The 19,858-nt window shown below is 49.7% G+C and overlaps 7 protein-coding genes across 7 annotated transcripts; 3 read left to right on the top strand and 4 right to left on the bottom strand.

Moving 5' to 3' along the window:
• Positions 1-3,302: 3,302 nt before the first annotated feature.
• Positions 3,303-7,052, top strand: N7525_004201 (DNA-directed RNA polymerase III core subunit RET1; the record flags this gene model as incomplete). The annotated part of the gene is made up of 3 exons (XM_002566027.1): positions 3,303-3,362; positions 3,435-4,192; positions 4,244-7,052. 3 exons carry the CDS (start codon positions 3,303-3,305, stop codon positions 7,050-7,052), a joined length of 3,627 nt encoding a protein of 1,208 aa, XP_002566073.1.
• A 264-nt stretch (positions 7,053-7,316) lies between these two features.
• N7525_004200 (DUF4246 domain-containing protein) lies at positions 7,317-9,358 on the bottom strand (the record flags this gene model as incomplete). Its single annotated transcript, XM_002566028.2, has 4 exons — positions 7,317-7,883; positions 7,940-8,977; positions 9,031-9,112; positions 9,168-9,358. The coding sequence occupies 4 exons, from the start codon at positions 9,356-9,358 to the stop codon at positions 7,317-7,319; spliced, it is 1,878 nt and encodes a 625-aa protein (XP_002566074.2).
• A 667-nt stretch (positions 9,359-10,025) lies between these two features.
• N7525_004199 (TMEM53 family protein) lies at positions 10,026-10,865 on the bottom strand (the record flags this gene model as incomplete). Its single annotated transcript, XM_002566029.2, has 1 exon — positions 10,026-10,865. One exon carries the CDS (start codon positions 10,863-10,865, stop codon positions 10,026-10,028), a length of 840 nt encoding a protein of 279 aa, XP_002566075.2.
• A 534-nt stretch (positions 10,866-11,399) lies between these two features.
• N7525_004198 (polyubiquitin-binding protein UFD1) lies at positions 11,400-12,705 on the bottom strand (the record flags this gene model as incomplete). Its single annotated transcript, XM_002566030.2, has 3 exons — positions 11,400-12,263; positions 12,323-12,640; positions 12,703-12,705. 3 exons carry the CDS (start codon positions 12,703-12,705, stop codon positions 11,400-11,402), a joined length of 1,185 nt encoding a protein of 394 aa, XP_002566076.1.
• A 248-nt stretch (positions 12,706-12,953) lies between these two features.
• Positions 12,954-14,279, top strand: N7525_004197 (GYF domain-containing protein; the record flags this gene model as incomplete). The annotated part of the gene is made up of 1 exon (XM_002566031.1): positions 12,954-14,279. One exon carries the CDS (start codon positions 12,954-12,956, stop codon positions 14,277-14,279), a length of 1,326 nt encoding a protein of 441 aa, XP_002566077.1.
• Positions 14,280-14,544: 265 nt separating this feature from the next.
• On the bottom strand, positions 14,545-16,062 carry rvb2 (RuvB family ATP-dependent DNA helicase reptin; the record flags this gene model as incomplete). Its single annotated transcript, XM_002566032.1, has 3 exons — positions 14,545-15,498; positions 15,556-16,002; positions 16,054-16,062. 3 exons carry the CDS (start codon positions 16,060-16,062, stop codon positions 14,545-14,547), a joined length of 1,410 nt encoding a protein of 469 aa, XP_002566078.1.
• A 468-nt stretch (positions 16,063-16,530) lies between these two features.
• Positions 16,531-19,821, top strand: N7525_004195 (uncharacterized protein; the record flags this gene model as incomplete). Its single annotated transcript, XM_002566033.2, has 1 exon — positions 16,531-19,821. The coding sequence occupies one exon, from the start codon at positions 16,531-16,533 to the stop codon at positions 19,819-19,821; it is 3,291 nt and encodes a 1,096-aa protein (XP_002566079.2).
• Positions 19,822-19,858: the final 37 nt, after the last annotated feature.

The following is a 19,858-nucleotide window of genomic DNA, read 5'->3' as shown; positions in this document are numbered from 1 at the left end:
GAAACGGAAGAAGAGGAAGAGGGGGGAAGAAAATGGCTGGGAGTCCAGATCAGAGCGGGGAGATCCTTTTTAGGAGATGACTGTGCTCGCGCTTTTTTTTTTTTTCTTCGGTTTTTCAATTTATTTCTGTATTTTTGTTTTCCTTTTTGTTTTTTATCAAGAGTTCGGTGGCTGTTAATCTTTTCGATGTTTCAATCTTACAATATTTACATATGTACGTTGTGTTTTCTCCTTATATAATATGTATCAATTGCTTCCACGCTCTCCTCCGGGTGTGCCAAAACAATACACGTTATGTATACTTCTCTACTATGGTATCTTGCCGAAAACAGCTTGAGACGGCCACAGCAGATGATCGGCCAGCAATTACTCGGACATTGATCGGGTTCTATTGATTGGAGAGCCTCCGTTGTCTGTACGACTTGGGCGCATTTGTCCCGGGAAGAGCCCGGGGTAGTCAATGGGCTATAGCTCCCGCCAGGCCTTGGAGATGCTACGAATGGTCAATTACATGGTGGACTGGGAACAACCTGGGCTATACACGAGAGAACCATTGTGCTAGGACTCCGGTAAGGGGGTTGGTTCAATGTGCTGGTCGACAAAGCGTGGCAGCTGCAGGTGCATTTGGCCCCCCTCTTAACAGCCATTTGTGGAGACTGAAGTGACCAAAGTGCCCGAAGATGTGACAGCGGATCGCCCTCTAGGGTGATTAGGCGCCTGTACCTGAATCCTGGATTTGAATTACTGTTGAAAGAGATACTCGAGATTATATCCCCATATCAGACAGAATAAAAGAGAGAGAAAAAAAAAAATTAGGGGCTCAATGAGAAACGGTTCGCGACAAGCTCTTCACCCATGGATGATTGTCCTTTTCCTTTGTTCTGGTTCCACGGGTCTGCTCTCTCCTTTTTAAACTTATGGAGCCTTCTTTTATATTTCTGGAATCTCTCGAATACATCTTCAAATCTTCTTTTTTTTTTGACTTCTAACTTCCCCATACTATCGTCTGCATGAGGGCTCTCAGCGTCAGGACAAGCGGTGTAAGTGCCACCAGCGCTGATCTGTGTCGCTTGGAGCCCCTGATCCACCAAATAACAAGCATACCAATGGGGCGGGGATCCTCTGAACCCCGGTCATCCTTATTATTTATTCACATCGGAGGGGGATCGCCAATGATGGGCCACTTTTTCCCCTCTATCCATCGATGAACCATCTATTTAGAACAATTATTATGGTTTTCGATCTGAGCTGAGAACTCGCTACGGTCTGTGCTGAATTTTGACCTGGGAAGTCTCCATGGTACTCCGTAGTGCATCGGTACATCGAGCCCCAACTGTGCACGAACTAACTAGTGCGCTAGCTACTTACAAAGTTATGGTCTTAGGATCCAATAATCACTATGACCACGATGAGACTCAAAACCCACTTATTGACGCCCAAAATTGAACCTGTTTTAATTACTTTCTTTATGCCCAACGCCTGATTACGCCTCCGAAATTGACTGGCTGCCTCGGTTTTAGGATCACGAATCACAATCCGAGGTCATTCGTAAATTGGACTTACTAGAAGGCATTATGAAGCTGCCCCAAAAAAGGTACATTGGCGAATAAGATCTGAAACTCCCTAGGTAGAGAGTGGTCTCCGCCCCCTCCGTCCGACCCCTGCGGCAAAAGGCCTTACAATGGACCTTCTAGGCTATTGATAACAGATATACCCGGCCGATAGCATTGCTAATGCTTTCGTTTGGTTTCATCAGAGGAAACTTTACGCCGTACATTGTATATATTGGGTGGAAAAGATAACCCCTGTCTCACCAACCACGTGTGGATGGCATTGCATACTTTCTAAATTGCTTTTGCTACAGCGATCAGTACCATCTTCGAGTACTACGACCGATACATTGGACCACTCATTGCGTCGGTAGATCCGTGCATTCGATCAGAAATGGGAATTCCTTCCGGAAAAGGCAGTATTGCGGTGCAGTCTGTGTCTGTAAGTAAAGGGTGGCAATTTCAAAGTTGCGGTCAAAACTATTTCGCCACGGACATAAAATTGTAATACATCGTACATGAAGGACCGAGTGTTTCTCGATACTCGATAAATCATATGCCACAAGCAGTGGAACTACGGCTACTAATAATAATCCTAGTAGTCTGTGAACGGAATGCCTTGCGCCTAGTATATGCGGTGGGAACCCTCTTTTCCACGTTGTCATATACGTGACCGCCTCTTCACTACGTGGTAGCTGATGTTATTCCCTATACAAAGTACTGTTGTAGATCGTCTCCCTCAATAGAAACAAGTCAATTCTGATCAATAATTCGTCCGTGCAGGCATAAATGTCCGGGGTTGGCCTGCATACGCAAAGACCCACTAAATGTACTACCATGTCAATGGACAAAACCTCAACAACCTGGCAAGGTCTCATAAATCCAAACATGTACGGAGTACTCAATACGTTCTGAAACGTTGGTACTAATATAAATTATTCTTCCAATCAGTTTATATCGAGCGGTTAGCTCAAACCCTGCTTCTTCGATTCCTTTGAGACTCTTACTCTTACTGCCTCGGAGTTAAGGCTAGTATGCTCCGATCCTTCGATCTTGTACGCCTACTTGATAATGAGATATACTCAACGATGAATTTCCATGGGTTAGGTATTCGATAACTGGGAAAGTACATGGGGGCGTCTATCCCTTTTGACCTATTGTTTTTGATTTCCATTAGTGAATGGTATAATGAGGTCGGCCCGATATATATGTCAAAGACAGTCAATTCCCGTCCCTTCTTGCCGCGCAAAAGACATACAGTCCCAGCTATATCCCTTAAAAAGAAGATAGGAGAGCGTCAACTTCAGCCAAACTAACAGACACATCAGAAACTCCAATGACTATTTTGGTTTTACATACGGAGTAGTGACCTTGGAAAGCCGACTGCACGGTTATCGATGCAAGGTATGTATGTTAGACATCGCAGAATGATAAGCCCAACATGTCTACATCATAAAATTATTCGGACTCCTGGCAGCAATTATATAGCTAATTATTATGCTTCTAGTTATAACACCGAGAAGAAGAGATATTTTGAAACATCTAGTTGAATAATATCTGTTATCGATTTATGCCTCAGGCCATTATCAGCTCCACCGGGGCAGCCTGCAGCTTATTAAGCCATCTCCAAATTACTCAAATCTTTCCCCTCCATGAGAATCCATCTTGCGAGCTTCCCTTTGGACGACTGAGTAGCTTGATTGGGATATCCTTTTTTGGTCGATATCTCTGCACCTCAGCCGTCTAGCCAAAATGCCCCCGCGCAGGAGGCCACAGCCCTCTGCGGCCAGTCGAGGGCGACGTCCTTCAGAGGTAACAAAACTTTTTTCCAATCACAAGTCCAACACTCCTGATGATTATACTGACTGCTCTGCTATTTTCCAGGCCGGAGACCAATCGGCCACTGACTCCACAAAAAGCAAGCGGCCGTCCCAATCCAACCCCGTTCCTCAGCCTCACGAGCATGCCGTGCCCAGAAAGGCTGAGCCGGCTTCGAATTTCAAGGCCAGGGATCCATTCGATGCGCTTTTGGAACCATTTTACTACAACAAGGGACTTACAGACCCGATCGATACGGCCAGGGACAAATGGAACCTGCTGCCAGCATTCCTGAAGGTCAAAGGGCTGGTGAAGCAGCACATTGACTCTTATAACTACTTCGTGGAGGTGCAAATGAAGAAAATTGTCGAGTCAAGCTCCACAATTCGAAGCGATGTGGACCACAACTTCTACATCAAGTTTACCGATATCTACGTTGCCTCACCTCGACGAGCCGACGAGCAAGGCGATGGTGGGCTTGATTTCGAATCGACGATCACGCCGCAAGAGTGCAGACTACGAGACACTACATACGCCGCGCCCATTCTCGTTGACTTTGAGTATGTCCGTGGACGGCAAAGGGTTATCCGACGAGCAGTCCCCATCGGAAGAATTCCGATGATGCTGCGCAGTTCCAAGTGTGTGCTGTCGAATAAAACGCCTGCTCAGATGAGCGTCCTCAACGAATGTCCGCTTGACCCCGGTGGTTACTTTGTCGTCAATGGAACAGAAAAGGTCATCCTTGTACAAGAACAGTTGAGCAAGAACAGAATTATCGTCGAGACCGACCCAAAGAAAGATATCGTCCAGGCCTCAGTTACCAGGTATGACCACGTCTAACCCTTCTTTTGTTGTGCCATCACTAACCTTCACAGTTCCTCCAACGAGCGTAAATCCAAGAGTTACATTGTCTCGAAAAAGGGCAGACTCTACGTCAAGCACAACGTGCTCAATGAAGACATCCCGATCGTCATTTTGCTCAAGGCCATGGGCATCCACACCGACAAGGAAATGATGCAAATGGTTACTGGAGATGATGCTCTGTATCAAGATGATTTTGCTATCAATTTCGAAGAGGCTATCAACGTCGATGTTTACACTCAACAGCAAGCCCTTGATTGGATCGGCTGTCGTATCAAGATCAACCGCAAACAAGCCGCTTATCGCAAGACTCACGTGCAAGAGGCAGTTGAGGCCATTGCATCTGTCATCATTTCTCACATTGAGGTCAAAGACATGAACTTCCGGCCCAAGGCTATCTACGTTGCTCACATGGCTCGTCGCGTTTTGATGGCAAAGAGTGACCCGGCCCTTGTGGATGACCGTGATTACCTTGGAAACAAACGGCTGGAGCTGGCGGGTCAGATGCTGGCCCTTCTTTTTGAAGATCTGTTCAAGAAATTCTGTTTCGATATCAAGATGAACATCGACAAAGTCCTAAACAAACGCAATCGGGCCGAGCAGTTCGATGCTTGGACTATCGTGACTATGCATGGAAATCATATCACACAGGGTATGAACCGAGCCATCTCGACAGGAAACTGGAGCTTGAAGCGTTTCCGCATGGAGCGTGCTGGTGTCACTCACGTTCTCAGCCGATTGAGTTATATTGCAGCTCTCGGTATGATGACTCGTATTAGCAGTCAGTTCGAAAAGACCCGTAAAGTCAGTGGTCCTCGTGCCTTGCAGCCGTCCCAGTTCGGAATGCTGTGCCCTGCGGATACACCCGAAGGTGAGGCATGTGGTTTGGTCAAGAATTTGGCCCTCATGACGCATATCACGACCAACGACGAAGAGGGACCGGTGCGGAACTTGATATTCATGCTCGGCGTCGAAGATATATCGAGTGTCGGTGGACAACAGCTCTATGCTCGGGGTGCTTACACAATTTCTATCAACGGCACACCGACTGGTTTGACCAGACGCCCCAAGTCCTTCCTCAATGCCTTCCGAAGACTGCGCCGCATGGGCCGGGTTTCGGAATTTGTCAGCATTTACATCAATCATCACCAGCGAGCCGTTCATGTCGCGACCGATGATGGGCGTATCTGCAGACCCCTTATCGTCGTGGAAAATGGCAAATCTCTTGTCGGTGCTCAGCATCTCGAGAAGCTGCGTGACGGAAAAATGGAGTTCGACGACTTCCTTGCTCAAGGGCTCGTTGAATACCTCGACGTCAACGAGGAGAACGACTCCTACATCGCCATTTACGAGAAGGATATCACAAATACGCACACCCATCTTGAGATTGAACCCTTCACAGTGCTTGGCGCTGTTGCTGGCTTGATCCCCTATCCTCACCACAACCAGTCCCCGCGTAACACCTACCAATGTGCCATGGGTAAGCAAGCCATTGGTGCCATTGCTTCCAATCAGTTCCAGCGAATTGATTCCATCCTTTACCTCATGGTCTACCCACAGAAGCCAATGGTTAAATCACGAACCATTGAGCTGACGAAGTACGACCAACTACCTGCGGGTCAGAACGCGACTGTTGCCGTGATGAGTTACTCCGGCTACGATATTGAGGATGCTCTGGTCCTGAACAAGGGATCCGTGGACCGTGGCTTTGGACGTTGCCAGGTTTTCCGCAAGTACGTCACGACACTGAAGAGTTACCCCAACGGAGCGAAGGATTCCCTTAGAGCACCGACGTTCGAGAATGGCGCTCCAATCCGCAAGCACGCGCTTCTCGAGTCTGATGGCCTTGCTGCAGTTGGCGAAATGGTCAACAACGGCGAAACCTACATCAACAAAGTCACACCCAGGGTACAGAATTCCTTGGGATTCAGCGGCCCCGACATTGGTGGTGGTGATGTTCTTGAGGCACCCATGAATTACAAGCTGCCGGATCCTTCCTACATAGACAAGGTCCTGGTATCTGCCACTGAAGGCGAGACGCAACTCATTAAGGTCCTGACCCGGCAAACCCGTCGCCCCGAGGTCGGCGACAAGTTCTCTTCCCGTCATGGACAGAAGGGTGTTGTTGGAATTATTGCAGACCAGGCGGATATGCCCTTCTCCGACCAAGGTATCAACCCTGACATTATCATGAACCCCCACGGTTTCCCCTCTCGAATGACAGTCGGAAAGATGCTGGAGCTGGTAGCTGGTAAAGCAGGCGTTCTGTCGGGCCAACACGGCTACGGTACTTGTTTCGGCGGCAGCCCTGTCCAAGAAATGTCCCAGATCCTGATCGACAAAGGTTTCAGCTATGGTGGCAAGGACTACCTCACTTCCGGTATCACCGGTGAACCTCTGCCTTTCTACGTCTTCACCGGTCCCATTTACTACCAGAAACTGAAGCACATGGTTCAAGATAAGATGCACTCCCGTGCCAAGGGTCCCACTGCTACTCTCACCCGCCAGCCTACCGAGGGTCGTTCGCGTAATGGAGGTTTACGTCTCGGTGAGATGGAACGTGATTGTTTGATTGCCTACGGTACTAGTCAGCTGCTGCTGGAGCGTCTGATGATTTCGTCTGATCGCCACGAGGTGGATATCTGTGAAAAGTGTGGTTTCATGGGCTACTTGAACTGGTGTCCTGGGTGCAAGTCGTCTCGTTCCGTTGTGAAGATGGTTATCCCCTATGCCGCCAAACTTCTCATTCAAGAACTGATGAGTATGAACGTTACGGCTCGTCTGAAGCTTGATGATGAGTTCCCTGAGACGATGGGACGTTAAACTCTGGACTTGGCTTTTGGGTCGATTGGAGTTTGGGATAATCAAAATGGGACATGTGCATACTTGGTCTTACGAATGAATGGCATAGCGCGGCGATTTAATATCATCTTTACCTGATTATCCTTTTCTGTAGAACGTAGCTGGCGCTTCAGCAACAGCACCACGGGTCGACAGAAATAGGCCGGCAACAATCCTGACAAAAAAACAAATTTTCAATTTAAAAAACCAACTGGAGGAAAAGTAGAATAGAAAGGGAACACCGCATTAGAGCATCAACACATTCGACTCAAAAGCAACATGCTGATAGCGAGTAAATTCCGCGACGTCCTCCAAAACGTTTATCCTCATATCCAAAGCCTCACGCAGACTCATCGGCATATCACCCTTTTCATCTATATTATCAAGCGCCACTTTTTGCAACCCTTCCTTAACCCCCATCCCAGGCGGAATGTCCTTGGTCCAATCAAAACGCTGGGGCGCGACATTGGCCGTAGAGATAATACGCATATTTGGATCGACAAGGAAAAACACGAGGGCGCGCGTGCACCCAGGCTTAGTCCTGTCCTTCAACTCAAAGCGCGTGAACTTGTGTTCTATAGTGCTCGGGTACATGACCACTCGGCCTACATTGGCGCGAGTCGAACCTGGGTATTGAATGGCCGACTCGCCGTTTACCAAACCAAAGACTTGCTGCAGCCAGATGAAGTCGTTTGGGTCGTGCTCGACTTCTGCGAGTGGCTGGGTTTCAACCATGTTGCGGAATATCATGTCCGGGCTGCTGACGTTTTCGTGGGCGTATGGTATGAATGCCGCGGCGCAGATGTGCTCGTTCTGATTTGTTTATTGTTATAAAGTACTGTGGGTGTTATTGGAGCGGTTGAACTCACCATCGTGCCTTCGACATGCCAGTCTGTCTCGAAAGTCGGATTATCCGGTGTTAGATCAACGCCTAATATACGTGTGATCACCTGTAAGCCGCGATCCTTGTAGTCCTTGTTGATATCGACACTTCGTTCAATCCGGACGGCACTGGGAAGATCCTCGGGAAGTTTGTCCATCAACCAGGGTGGAACGGCCCAGGGGATGAACTTCGTGGCGTCGGGTTGGATGGCACGGTAGTTCTCCATTCTCCACCTTTCGTTGCGCTCGATGAATTCACTCGGCGCCTCTCTTGGATGCATCTGCGGTGCCTGGGCAGCGACGTCCTTCGGCACTGGGTAATACTCCGCCTTGTGGTATTCAATTCGGGAACGGGAATGGAGCATGTCCTTGAGGGGAGTCAAAGTTGCGTTCCATTGCGGAACGATGAGATTGAAAATCTTCTCGAGGAGCTTGTAGATGGGCTGGTGTTTGACTGGGTGCAGGTTGTTGATGTATGAGGCTATGCGCCATTGTCCATCATCGCCGAGTTCCCAGTCTGAAGGCAGGATCTGGAATTTCCGGCTGTAGGGCCGAACCTTGATATCTGCCCGAGACATGACACGGAAGGCAATGTCTTCTCTGGTTATTCCAGTCTCTTTTGGGACCGGAATCACTTCACCTTGGCCGGCGTACCTGAGGGCATCTTCGACCCCAATGATCCTATCGGTGAGAATGCGAGTTCTGCCGTAAAGGAGCGGGTACAAGGCCATGGAAATGAGGTCACGCTCTAGGTTTAGGCTTCCTGGATGGAAGTACTGCATTGGTTTCATATCGTATTCTAGCAAAGAGAACTTGTCTCTCATCTCGTCATAGAGCCCCTCAGGCATGTTTGTATCGGACTTAGTGACATCGCCGTTGTACAGGGCCACTATACCTGTAGTCTCGTAGATCATGGCTTTGAATTGAAGCTCGTCAATAATCCATTCAGCCATGTTGAGCGTAATGTCTTTGTCACTGTTCAAAGCATCCTTTTTCCACTTCTCTTGTGTATCGGGCTCGAAGACCTGAAGCAATCTTAGCGATATGGTCAGGATCGGCTGTATTGAGGACAACTGACCTTTTTCCACCACTCAGGAATATCGGTCAGGTCTTCCATGACCTCCACCATACTCATCTCACGGAGCGTCAAGACGGGCAGGCTATGAGGGTTTTCAGCATTGAGCTCCTCTCGGGTCGTGGGAACTCTGCACTTACTCCACGTATCCTGCTTGGATGTCTCTATCATCCAAGGCAGATGGAAACATACTCCGGCTTTCAACACCGTAGACGTTTTTCTCCATCGGAGCAAAATCCAGTGGCCGGTTGAATCCCGGAAGAGCGAAGCGGGAGTCCTTCTCTGCCTTGGAATGGAGGAGGCTCGGCTCGTGGGATTGGTGTTGGAACATCGTTGCGTTTAGTCAAGAACAATATACCGAAGCAAAGCCCTCAAGAATGATGTGATAGTCGGATGATCTATCTCGCTCGGTCAGAATAACATTGGGCCACCGAAGTGCGCCAAAGCCTACTTTGATGAGGTTTATCTTGTAATGGCCTGGAAATATCAGACACAAGCAACAAACAAGTGAAAAATGATGATTGAAACGGAAGAATGCTGAAACAAACCAAGCTGCGGACACTTAAAACGAGCATCAAATTAATGATGCAGGGGTGTCGTCGCCTTGTATTCCTATATCGCAATGGTTGATGCCGTTCAGACAGGAGTTGCGGAACTTGGCTCCGGGCCTTTCGGCCCTTTGGCACTAACAAATAGGCATATGCCCGGGTGATCTTGAGTTATCAGTCATAGTGATACAACCCAATGACCATGGAATGGCAAAACTTTGCTGTGGTTAAAGCTAAAAAGTCAATTGAGTCAATGACCTTGAAAGGTTCGATGGAAGTAAATTCCTGTTCCTTCATATATAACCACGGGCTGAACACTCGAAGAAGGGGGAAAAATGTATGTATGGTGGCAGGCAGATGTGCATGACTGTCGTACAGCATGATGTATAACATGTACAATGTAGTCTTCCCTCTTAGGGCAAAGCAAAATCGAAAGGCAAAAGATGGTCATCACGCCAACACCAAATCTCCCAAGTACTCTCGAACAATACCCCAATACCGATCCGGCTCGGCTCTCATATGTGCAACATGAGGGGAGTTCTTAAACAGTTCACGGCGCACCGCCCAGCCCTCAGCCTCGGCGTTTACCGCATGAGATTCCACATCGCGCCAGTCCACCAACTCATCCGTATCCGAGTAGATGTAGCAACGATCGAGAGTCCCGTCCGGGTTAGCCGCTCGCACCAAAGAAGTATCATTGATGAGCTTCCGGGCCAGGGAGATAGGATCCGAAAACATAGGAAAAGAATGGACCAACTTGAAGAGGACCAAGAAAACAAAAAGCAAGCTTTTGCCAAGCAGCCGCAAGATCCACATCCGTGGAAGCGCAAAGGAGAAAGCCTTGAGTCCAGCTCGTAGGCTCGGACTGCCCGGTGCGCTATCTAGGATCATTGCCGAGATGGGCAATAGGGATCCTGTCGCATTTTTCCAGGCTTGTAATAGGTGCGTTGTGCTGGACATGCCTCCATTTGAGAAGAAGTGTACAAATACTGGATTCTCAGGGGTCACTAGGCCGCGCATTGCTTCCACGGCTGGGGCGACGCGGGCTCTCCGGGTCTGGGCCCTCAGGCGCCAGATGAAGTCACTTGATGAGCTTCTGACGATGACAATTCGTGCTGATGGTACTAGTCGTCTGTATTCGACGACATATTTTGCTAGTGCGCGCGCGGGTGCATTCATCCAAAAAGCAATGAATATCACTGGTCGATCCGCCTTTTCGCTTGCGTTGAGCGGGTCTTGGAGATAGACTGAGGGGGCCAGCCTGACAAATTTGGCCAAAGGGGGCCCCATCTATTGTGGCCATGATGCAACCCCGAGTGTCTGGTGTGAGATCAATAGTGTAGTCCAGTTTCAGGGCCTGTGGACGGCGATCCTCAGCTTGCCAAGAGCCGTGCGCACTAGCCGAACTATACGATGCCGTCTCTGACCATGAGCATGACTTACCTGATACTTGACTTAATGTGTAAAGATATATACACGGTGTGTTTGATCGTTCCGAAGGACACAGAAATCCACAAACCTTTGTGTTGCAAAAGTCTCCGAGATCACGAGATTGAGAGTCAAAAGGACCGCGAAAGAATTACCACTCGCTGGACAACAAAGACTAGAACGTGGAGAATGAAACTGTCTACGAGAAATATGAAGATAGTGAGGTTTATTGCAAGGCCTTTTATGTATTCAAGTGAAAGTAAAGAACTCCCCAAACGCCATGTTGAACCTTGCTATGCCCTCGAAGGAAATCCCGTCGCGGGATCTAGAGATTTCCACTATCTAAAAGCCCAGGAGAATCATGAAAGTGTAGGTTTAAATAGATCGTTGCAGACATTAGCGCTTCCCCAAAGTTCGACCGCCGTCGGACTTTTTAGTGTTGTCCTTGCTTTTTTGGCTTTCAGCGTCACTTCCAGAGGGGGTGGCAGAGTCAGACAGATCCTTTCGCTTTCCGCGCAAAGTTTGCCCAATTCCTTGGAACTTGGGCTGGTCATCCGGGACGACTTGACCATTCTCATCACGGGGTTTGACGGGTTTGATTGCATACCCAAAGAAGAGCTGATTAGGCGGGAGTCGAAGTGGTTGCGGACCATTGACTCTTCGGGCCGGAGGTAGATGTGAGGATCTTACAGCACCTGCAGTAGGCGTGGAAGGGTTAGGGGTCGGAGCCTTGCTGCCCTTTTTAGCGTTGAGACGTTGTCCGGCAGACAAAAAGTTGGATGATACCGCACGGGCACCTGCGGCAGCATCGGTGGCCTCAGGGGCGATGGCGGGGTAGTTGATTGATTGTGCCATGGTTCCATGGGGGTGCAATAGTCCACCAGCTGGAAGCTTTCCACCGCTAACGACGCTACCGGGTGTGCTGGTCCCACTAGTCCGCTGTGGCTCTTCGAATCCAACCGGCGGGGCGAAATCAACCTCCAAGTCGGTTTCTAGAACTGACACAGCATCCTTAGTGCCAGATGGTTTTGTCTCCAGCACTGCCATCTCATATACTTGGTCGTTGTATGAAAAAGTGAAGACGTCGCCTTTGGAAAGACATGAGAAATTCCGGAAGGCGTTTTCTAGCACAGCTTTCGGGTCACTAATATCGAGGAAGGAGGTCGACTGTGCTTGGAGTTTGATAAACTGGCCAGGAGGGAGGTCCGTCGATTTTATTTGAAGAAGATCACCAGGTTCCAGTAGTAATGTTTGCATCAGCTGTAGAGAACCGAGTCTTAGCACGGTCACAACACTTAGAGCACTTATGTCTTACTCACCCAGAATGGCAAATAGATTTTTCCTTCTTCAGCAATGAACTCAAGGACACCGGCATGTGTCATCCTCTCTCTCGCACCATTGTGAAGCTCGAATAGCATCGGATAGGTAATGTGCAGTCTGGTAAGCTTGTCCAATGCGCTGGGAGGCATGATGACCTTGCCACCATGATTCACGTTCTCTCGTTCAGGTCCAGGAAGCATCGCTACTGGATAGCAGCGATAATATTCATCGAAGCGACGGGATGTTGCGCCCGGGCGCGACATGCCGGCACCTAGGATTCCATCCATGGGGTCGTCCGACCAGTAACCAGGTCGGTACTAAAGCTGTTAGTTAGGAGGGTGAAGATTGGGAGAGGGATGGAGAGTTCAAGTTGACTTACCATATCAGATTCTTTGAATTTAAAAGATTAAAGATGGATATAGAGAAAGGTGTTAGTGGGACCAGGTTTATTTGAGGTACAATACGCCGCTTTCTGGATCGCCGTCAGTGACGCAGCTTGCTCGCTCCGCATGATTTTCCGCTCCGACCCCGGACAAGGAAATCAGCTCTCTCAGCGGTGATTTCCCCTTCAACTTTGCGCAACATTGCCTTTCTCATTTAGTTTCCGCTGAAATTCTCATCCCAAGCGGCATGTCGAGCTCATTTCCGCGCCCCAAGCGCGCAGGTGAAGATTTTGCCAGTACCGACTACAATGACGGCGGCGAGGATTCCTCAGAGCACAAGAAGCCCCGCTTCGACCTTCGCAACCCCTCAGCTCTTGCAGCCGATGCGCCCGAAGAAGACGCAGTACTAGACGCCGATGAAATTGGCAGACGTGGCCAGAGAGTAAGACGCAAGGCGGTCAATCTCGAGGGCTACGAATCGGACAGCGAGAACGAAGGGTTTTCTGCGCACATCGAAGAGAAATCAGCGCGCAAACGAGCCCAGCACGATACGGAAGACGATGATATGTTCGCCGAGCTACAAGAGGACTTCGGCGAAGAGGAAGTCGATGGCGACGAAGTTATACACAAGAACAAAAAGTCCGTTCGCTTCCTACGAGACGACGAGATCGAAGGTCAAGTCGCTTCTTCGAAAAGTGGAGGAGCGCTTCATGTTGATCTGAGCAAGGGTGCATCTCATGTTGATGACGAGGAGAGTGGTAGTGAAGTTGGGGAAGAGGAACGCGCACGAGTCGACGACGTGGTGGACGAAGAACTTGGCGCGGGTGGGAAGAAAAAGCACGCACCTCTCCTGGATGCCTTCAACATGCAAACAGAACAAGAAGAGGGCCGATTCGACGACCAGGGCAACTATGTTCGCAAAGCAGCAGACCCCGACGCGGCGTACGACTCGTGGCTGGAGGGTGTTTCCAAGAAGGACATCAAGAAGGCCAAAGAGGCTGCGGAGCAACGCGATGCAGAGCGCAAAGAGAAGGACCGCATGAACGACAGCATTTTGACCGCGGATGTCCTGAAGACGATCATCACCAACCTCGAACGCGGCGAAACAATACTTGAGGCACTGGCCCGACTGGGCAAAGGCCTTCCCCGAAAGCCTAAGTGGCAAAACAAGAAGAACAAGAAGAACGCTGCCCAGGATATCGAGATGACGGATGAGGACCCCAATGAGGTGGCTCGGAAGCAGGCAATTGATTCTCTTACTGGCGCCGCAGATATCTTGATGGGCCGCGGCCAAATAGATATATATGACACAGAGCGCGAAATGCTCACACGGCAGTATCGCAACGACACGGGTGAGGAATGGGTTGATCCTCCTGCGAGCGGAGTGACTGAGCAAGGTCCGGCCATGTGGGAATACAGGTGGTCAGACGCTAGAGATGGAGGGGATGCCCATGGGCCGTATGACAGCGCGATGATGGACTCATGGAAGAATGCTGGCTACTTTGGTGAAGGTGTTGAGTTCCGCCGAGTTGGAGATTCAGGGTCATGGTCCGACACTGTTAATTTCTTGTAATATGATCGATCCCCCATATCACCTGGGCAGCTACGACTGCTTTGACTACGCAAAATACCATGGATGAATGAAATATTAATATCAGACCCTCCAGAACAGAGGACTGCAATTGAATCTCAAAAGGCCAAATCAAGTCAACAAGCGCCAGTCCTATCATACATCGTTTGATGTGACAAAAAATAAAATAAAATCAAAATCCAGTGTAGTTTTTTTCGACCCGCTTAACTGCCCACCGAATAGCCCAGTACTAAAACATGTAACCTAATTAAGATAGCTCCATGGCGTCGCCATTGGTAGCAGCAGTGAAGCTAACGGCACCTTGGTCACCGATGAAGCGCTGTTCATATTGGTTGACGAACTTCACACTCCGAGCGGGGTCATAGAACAATCGGAAGCTGCGCTGGACGTCATCAACACTGACCTCCTTGGCCTTTCGTTTTTGACTCAAGAGGTGTGAAGTAGTGATAATGTTGCTGGCATAACGCAGATTTGACTCCTGACCAATCTTAGTGAGAAGGGCGAGAGCATCAGGCGAAAGATCGATCTCCTCTTCCTGCGCTCGGATGGCGAGGATTTGACGGATCTCGTCACCAGAGTACATCTGTGTGCTAACGATAACAACACGATCGAGGAAATCAAGGGGTAGGCCATGAGGAGAGGTGTAGGTGGTTCCACGGATGCGTGACTGGCCGCGATTGCTAGCCATGATGACGATAGGGGCCAACTCAGCCTCAAGGGCACGGTTGATGTAGGAGTAACACTCGATATCGAGCATGTGAACCTCGTCAATGAACAGGACACCGGGAATAATCTCTGCCTTGCCCTCTTCCTTCCATTCAGCCACCTTGGTATTGATCTGGTCCCGAACTTCACTCCGAATCTCGCCCGTATCGCCGGAGAAGAGGGCCAGGAACCCTTGTGAACGCGAGTTAATGACGTCGATCTCGTGAAGGCTGACGGTGTGAACGATCTCCTTGCGAACCTGAAGCTCGCCTTCAGGGCATTGGACAAACTTGGTATCGGCGCCCATGGCGTCGTAGTCTCGAGAGCGTGCGTATGACCGGCCGAGCTTGGTGATCTTGCCCGAGGACTTGTCAATGGAGATCACATCTCCTGCCATTACTCGTTCCTTGGTCATCGAATCAATCATCTTGGTCCCCATGTCGTAAATCGTTTCCATGTCCGTAGTCTTGATCGTGAGCTTTCCTTGTTTATTTCCCTGCAGGTAGTCAGCATCCAATGCTATTAATTCCCTCCGCGTAGATAATTCACTTACGCCAGTAACACTCCGGTCAATCTGAATCTCCACAACTTCACCCTCAATGATTTCGCTCTCTTCCTTAATGCGCACACCGATGGACTTCCGGAATGCCTGGGTCAGGGCTTCTGTCTTCGACATCTCCATTGAGAAAATTTCAGAAGCAGCAAGCATGGTGAAAGGTACATCCGGTCCGAGAGATTGTGCCATGCCCATTGCAATTGCTGTCTTTCCAGTGCTCGGAGGTCCTGCAATCAGAACGGCGCGACCGGCAATCTTGCCTTCCCTCACCATCTGCAAAATCACTGCGGCAGCCTTCCGGGCCTTCTCCTGACCCACGAGGCCTTGAGACGATGTCCGAGGTTGAAGGGTGTCTACATCCACTCCAAGGCCTCTGATATGCGAATGGGCAGCGATGAGATTCAGTCCCCGGAGCTCCTTGCTCTCTGCGACAGTCGAGATTGGCTGTTCTGCTGTCAGCAACTGTGAGAATATTATAGAACGGTTGTAACTCACTACAGCCATACTTGGAAATTTCCAGGGCGGAATGTATCTTAAACAAGAAGATTATGTTGGTAAAATACGACAAAGCTCTAGAAAAGCAAAAGAGAAGAGAGAGCCAGGGCAGATCGCAGATCCCCGTGCATATCACCGCCCGGCAGAATAATCTCCCAAAGAAACGGTTTTTTGTTTGACTTTATTTCCACTTGTTGTATTTCCACCACCTCAACTGATTTCACAGATTTGGTGATTTTCAACGTTTCAAACCTGGCTTGTCTGGTTCCCTTGGATACCTCAAGGGGAACCGACTAGGCGTTTTCAACAATACCCACCCCGACAACCACTGTACCTCACGGCGAAGATTTCGCGTGGTGAACGCACAAATTCTAGGACGTTGGGGCAGACTGCACATCTTCTGTGTGGACCTCTGAAACCCCGCCTCCGGTCTTGCAAGTACGATGAGTATTCTGCAATACATTCACTCTAGGGAATATGGCCAGCAGAATGGATGTTGACTCTCCTAACCCCAATTCCCGCAAGCGATTGGGGGGCCCATTATTCCCGCCTGTGGCCCCTCCGACCAAGGCGCAAGATCCTCGGCTTGCCGGCACCGTTAGGCAATCAGTTGGTCCTCAATCATCGAATACCCAACAGGCACACCAAAACCTCTTCATCCAGAGACCTGCTGCAGACCCGGCCCCACAGATGCCTCCACTCTTGACCCCTGATAGCGCCCGGGGCCCTACGTCCACAGAAAACCAAAATGCACCTGGTCATCACGGTCCATTGTCCATCTCAGATTTGGTCAACTCATTGGTCAAGTTGAACAAGTGCGAGGAAGAGAAAGAGAGACTCCAAAAGGAAATAGGTTCTATCGCCAAAAACCTACACAGGGCGAAGAAAAATCAACAATTCCCGAGCGTCATCGCTCTTTTCCAGCAACAGCTCGACGCGGCCAAAGATGAATTAGCCAACCATATCAAATCGATTGCTCAGTATAGGTCACTCTCCAATAAGGCGCAGGATAGCTTTAATTCGACATTGTCGCAGTTCAAGCCTCAACCCCAGCTCGAAAAGATACCCGAGAGGGTCGATAATCTGGAGTCCACGATCAAGGGAACGGGACAAGGCCCTGGCCTAACAGGCAGCGGTGACAATCCAATGAAAGGGAATACCGAAATTGGAGGAGTCCAAACGGACATCCGAAGCCGGGACAAAGATATCACTGAACTCAGGGGAAAGCTGGACAAAGTGGAACACGCCCTCGAGCATCCTAATGGCTTGAAGGAGGCACTGGAATACGTGGGAAGGATCGCGAACTCCGTCAATGTTCAATCTATACGGAGTGGTCGATTTATGAACCAGATTTCAAGCCTTGAGGATGAAGTAAAGGCTGCCGACCAGAACCTTGATGGTAAGATTGCTGCCATTAAGAAGATGGTCGACACTGTCGAGGAAGAGCTCGAAAATTCCAACCAGCGGCTAGATACCAACATTTCGGATCTTGGTTCCAAATTGAAAAGTACGAATGAGTTGGTTGAGAGCAAGCTTTCTTCCATTGGAAGTGATATCAGGGCTCTCGATACTCAGCGACATAATCTGAACAATAGCACGTCAACTCAGGTCTCACAGATCGAAACCGACTTTGAAGCTCAAAGGAGGCAGGCGACGGAGAAGATTACCGCTCAAGAAGATCTTCTGGCTTCACTCAAAACCCAGCGACAAAGCCTTGACAACGGCGGCCGGCTTTCATCCGAAGCAACCCCAACTCCCCACAGCGGGGTGCTTACAAGAGTGGTGTCTCTGGAAAAAAGAGTTCAGAAACACGCCGACCTCCTGAACAATATTACGAACCTCCACAAGGAGGTGGATGTCATACGTGTAGCTGAATTGTCTGCTTTACAGCAGAATCAAGAATTGAGCCAAAAAACATTGCAAACCAGACAGGATGACACTTTGGGAAAGGTGGAGGACCTGACGAAGAAATCTGAGGAAATGACCAACAGTCAGATGACACTCAGCGCGGACTTTTACCAACTTAGAGCATCCTTGCCTGGGAGCTTGGAGCGCCTCCGAAACCACCTCCAAAGTGAACTAGATGGATTCAAAACCCGCCTTACTCCAGTCTCCGATCTTGCTCAGGCCGTAACTAAGTGCGAGAGTAAAATCGAGTCTATCTCCAGGGGCATTCGGTCACTAGAAAATCGATGGAACAACATCACTACGGGCGATTTAGTCAATTCCATGGCACGTGCCATGCAGGAAATGTACCCCTCTGTTGACCAACTGAGTCAACAATTGACCGCCCACCGAAGTGAAATTGAAGCCAGAATTTCTGCACTTAAGTCAGATGCAGATGCGTTCAAGGCCGACACGGAGATGCTCAAGACAGATACGAACCAATTGAAGGCAGATACCCAAAAGGCCCAGGTAGATGCACAAAAGGCACAGGCCAGCGCAGAGATGTCTCGAGCACCACGGGTGTCACCCGAGCAACTCCAGACTTTGACTCAGTTGCCGACTTTGCCCCAACAGGTCAAAGACCTTTCTGACAAGCTTGTTCCAATCGAACGAGCTATCGAAGAGCATAGTGATGAGCTGCAGAAAAATCTTGTACTGCGGAGTGAATTGCACAATAGGGTCGAGGCTCAAGACGACGCGATCGGAGGCATTTCTTCAAGGGCCGAGGATCAGGTTGGTGTACTTGAAAGTATCACGGAGTCCACGGACCAGATCGGACCATTGATCAATAAGGTCGATGCTCACATCTCGCAACTCGAGGCCGTTCGACGATCGATCGACGAGTTAACTGGGGCTGCGGAGGGAAACCCTACAGCATCCGGTACTCTTGACGCGATCCGGATACGACTGAAAACCATGGAAGATTGGAGCAAAACCGAAGGCGAAGATCGCGCCGATCTCCGTGCACAACTGAGAAGCTTGAAGGAAGAGGCAGATCTTGACGCTCTCAAGGCAAAGCTCAAAGATTTGGAAGATCGGAAGGAAACCGAAGATAACAATTTTACCGAACTCCGGGAACAGGTGAAAGCCCTTGAAAACCGGGGACCGCCGGTATCATTGGAGCAATTTACTGCGCAGGGGGATGAGGTGAAGATGTACATCAAACGCCTGAGGAGAGCTGAAGACACTTTCAAGGTGCTTGGGAAAGGGCTTGGAAAAGGAGAAAGCATTGTCGAGATTCTCGCTCAGTGGGCGAAGGAGGAGCAGGAGGAGGAAGAGGAGGAGAAGGAGGGCATCGATGGACCGGAAACTCCTCGACCCCAATCAAATGGTCGTGCTGCTTTTACTCCCAGGCCTACCGGAACACCCAAGACAGTCCCCACGGGCCCTACTCTAGGTGCATACCAACCAGTCGAGCTCAACGTGAAGGGTCATGCCGGCACTCCCACACTCAGCGTTTCGAAGTCAAACCACATTGCGATGCAAGTTCGACAGCCATCACGAACGCCTAGTGGGCCCAGCTCCAGTCATCCATCGCCGTATGGCGGCAAATCTGCCGAACCCCGTCAGGTTCAACATCTGAAAGCAAAGCGACGGGTGTCCTCTGTAACGGACTCTGAGGACGAAATAAGCACAGCCGAATCCTCTTCGGTGGTTGAGTCTTCGCCGGCTCCTAGCTCTGGCCCGTCATCTTTTCCTCTGGGCTCCAGCCGAAAGGACAAGAAGAAGGCAAAGAAGAGAGCAGAGTGGGCAGAAGAGAACTCCCATTCTTCAAACAGAACAAGCAAGAAGCGGAAGAAGAGCAAACTGGAGAATGAGTAGCTCCAGGCCTAATCTCATAGATGAGATTCTTCTCCAC

The sequence above is a fragment of the Penicillium rubens genome, assembly GCF_028828025.1.
Source record: "Penicillium rubens strain IBT 27055 chromosome Unknown utg000002l_segment0_segment0, whole genome shotgun sequence".
NCBI classification, from domain to species: Eukaryota; Fungi; Ascomycota; class Eurotiomycetes; order Eurotiales; family Aspergillaceae; genus Penicillium; species Penicillium rubens.
This window is presented reverse-complemented; position numbering and strand designations above follow the sequence as displayed.